The 2,391-nt window shown below is 37.3% G+C and overlaps 2 protein-coding genes across 2 annotated transcripts in view; both read left to right on the plus strand.

Annotated features, from left to right (window-relative positions):
* Positions 1-197, plus strand: part of LOC107103715 (histone H2A-like) — a 2,277-nt gene extending 2,080 nt beyond the window's left edge. The window contains exon 2 of the mRNA XM_015403522.1: positions 66-197. Coding sequence (XP_015259008.1) covers positions 66-197 — 132 coding nt within the window. The remainder of the gene's footprint in view (positions 1-65) is intronic.
* A 2,128-nt stretch (positions 198-2,325) lies between these two features.
* LOC107103724 (histone H1-like) overlaps positions 2,326-2,391 on the plus strand; it is a 14,529-nt gene continuing 14,463 nt past the window's right edge. The window contains exon 1 of the mRNA XM_015403535.1: positions 2,326-2,373. Within this exon, the coding sequence (XP_015259021.1) occupies positions 2,326-2,373 (48 nt within the window). The remainder of the gene's footprint in view (positions 2,374-2,391) is intronic.

Raw genomic sequence — 2,391 nt, forward strand, 5'->3', positions numbered from 1 at the left:
CTCGCCGTGGCGGCGTCAAGCGTATCTCTGGTCTAATCTACGAGGAAACCCGTGGTGTTCTGAAGGTTTTCTTGGAGAACGTCATCCGTGATGCCGTCACTTACACCGAGCACGCCAAGAGGAAGACCGTGACCGCCATGGATGTGGTGTATGCCCTGAAGAGGCAGGGCCGCACTCTTTACGGCTTCGGCGGTTAAATTCGAACACATTCCTTAAAAACAACGGCTCTTTTAAGAGCCACCCACATCTCTTTAAGATGATTACTGCTGTTTATGCTGTGGTTATAAAAATGCCTTTAGATGTTAAACGCTATTTGACGTTTTACCATGGGTTAGAATATCCCTTTGTTGTTACTTTGTTGTGTTAAAGCAGCACCTGGACAGTAGGGAAAAAAAGTGATCATGCAAATGTGGACCTTAGAAACATGCATACAAATAATTTAGGCGCTAAACAAATGCTGTGAACTTGCTATAAAGCTGGATTAAATGTTTTCTTTTGTTTTCCTGAGGAGGAATGTCACAAAAGGTTACATGTGTTCATTAGTGACAGTCTTTGAAGCGTGGTGTGTATGGAGGACCAGTCCTGCCACAATTAACAATACATAAATAAAAATGAAATGCCTAAAAATTAGAGATTCATTTAAAAGGCTATAAATCACTTGATATAGTTATGCATCTTTTTGTTAAGCCCTTTTATCTCCACACTTTTATCCTTGCTATTTAAACAATAGTCAGACTTCTTTGTAACTGTCCTGTATTTTTCCTTTACTTACTTTGAAGTAAATGTGCTATTTTGTGCTATTTTAGTTCTTGTTCATTTCACCATTGTAAGCTGTGTCACTACCCGATCGGTCCTGCGCATGCGTTAACAGAATAACTTCGGGGTAGGCAATACTTTGTTGTCTTACTTTTCTATTCTTTTGTCATTTTCCGGCAGGAGGTTACTTAAGAATATATTTTTATTTGGGTAAATATTGCGTATTCTAAAATAGAAAAAAAAGCAATACACTTGAATAGCCTTTCGAACCTTCCTGTAACTGCGCTGAGCATTTCTGATGATGACATCATCCAATACAATGGAGAGAATGTAAAACGTATCAATTTTTTCCAGAAAAAGCCTTCAATATTGTCTGTATAATGTAGTTTTGCATTCTTTAATGTTTTAAGTATATAAATAAGTATTTTCAGTAACTTTATTACATAGTTTTTCGGCGATCTGGATCTTACTATTCTGTTCACGCACAATTAAGGCGGATCGTGCTGTCGGTAATTGAGTATTAAATAAGAAGAATTAAGATTAAGTAGTGACAAACGCTTCTTTCACTATTGTAAGCTGTATGCAACGGAATTTCGTTTTCTATACAGTGTGCATACAAAATGTCAAAGTTTGTCTAAGTCTAATGAACATAGAAGTGCTACAGCTTTGGCAGTGGAGTTGGATAAGTACAGTGAGTCAATTTACTTAATTGAGTAGTAGGGCTACATCCTTCCCATAAATGATAAATTCTCATTTAAGTACAGATTTTTGTTTATTTTTAATTGTGGCAGGATTGGTCCTCCATACCCTATGCTCAAGTTTATATATATATATATATATATATATATATATATATATATATATATATATATATATATATACATAAATATAGTCCACTGCATTTATACTTTTACTCCTTCCTTAGATTATTAGATTTTGTTGAGTCAAAACTTGAATGAAAATTGAACCAATGCACATGCATTAATCCATTGAAAGAAGTTAACTTTTTATTACTGTACCATATTCTCAAGTAACCACAAAAGGGGCGAAAGAGTTGGAAGGCAACCAGACTTTCTCTCAGTTGTTGAAGACTTTTCAACACCTATCAAGGAGTCTTTGTCATATCTGTAGGCTTGCACCAGACTTTGAGCTCTGATATATTTTAGCAGCTTGGAGATCCATTTCAACTCGTCTGGATTGTTGGAGCTTTTCGTTGTGCATGGGCTGTTTTTGAATATTTTCATTACTTGATGACAAAGGCAGGGGTCTTATAGATAATCAAATATAAAAAATAAAACATGAAATGCTCATACAACTCAAAACGTTTCTTACTGTGGTGCTACAACATACAAGCATTACAATTCTCAACCCACCCCCTCTCTCTCACACGGATAATTGCCCTTCCCCCACACCCAGAAACACCGAGCGTCTCAACTGAGCGCCATCAGCGGTTCATTTAAACCAATCAGAGACAGGATACAGCACAGACTCTTTTACATGCAGACTATAAATACCACTGGTCTCTTTGAATTTTCACTCATTCGTTGCTGTTTCCAGGAACGCATCAGGATGCCTGAACCCGCAAAGTCTGCGCCCAAGAAGGGCTCAAAGAAAGCCGTGACCAAGACCGCCGGC

This window comes from Cyprinodon variegatus, unplaced genomic scaffold (assembly GCF_000732505.1).
Source record: "Cyprinodon variegatus isolate N-32 unplaced genomic scaffold, C_variegatus-1.0 Scaffold35, whole genome shotgun sequence".
NCBI lineage: Eukaryota > Metazoa > Chordata > Actinopteri > Cyprinodontiformes > Cyprinodontidae > Cyprinodon > Cyprinodon variegatus.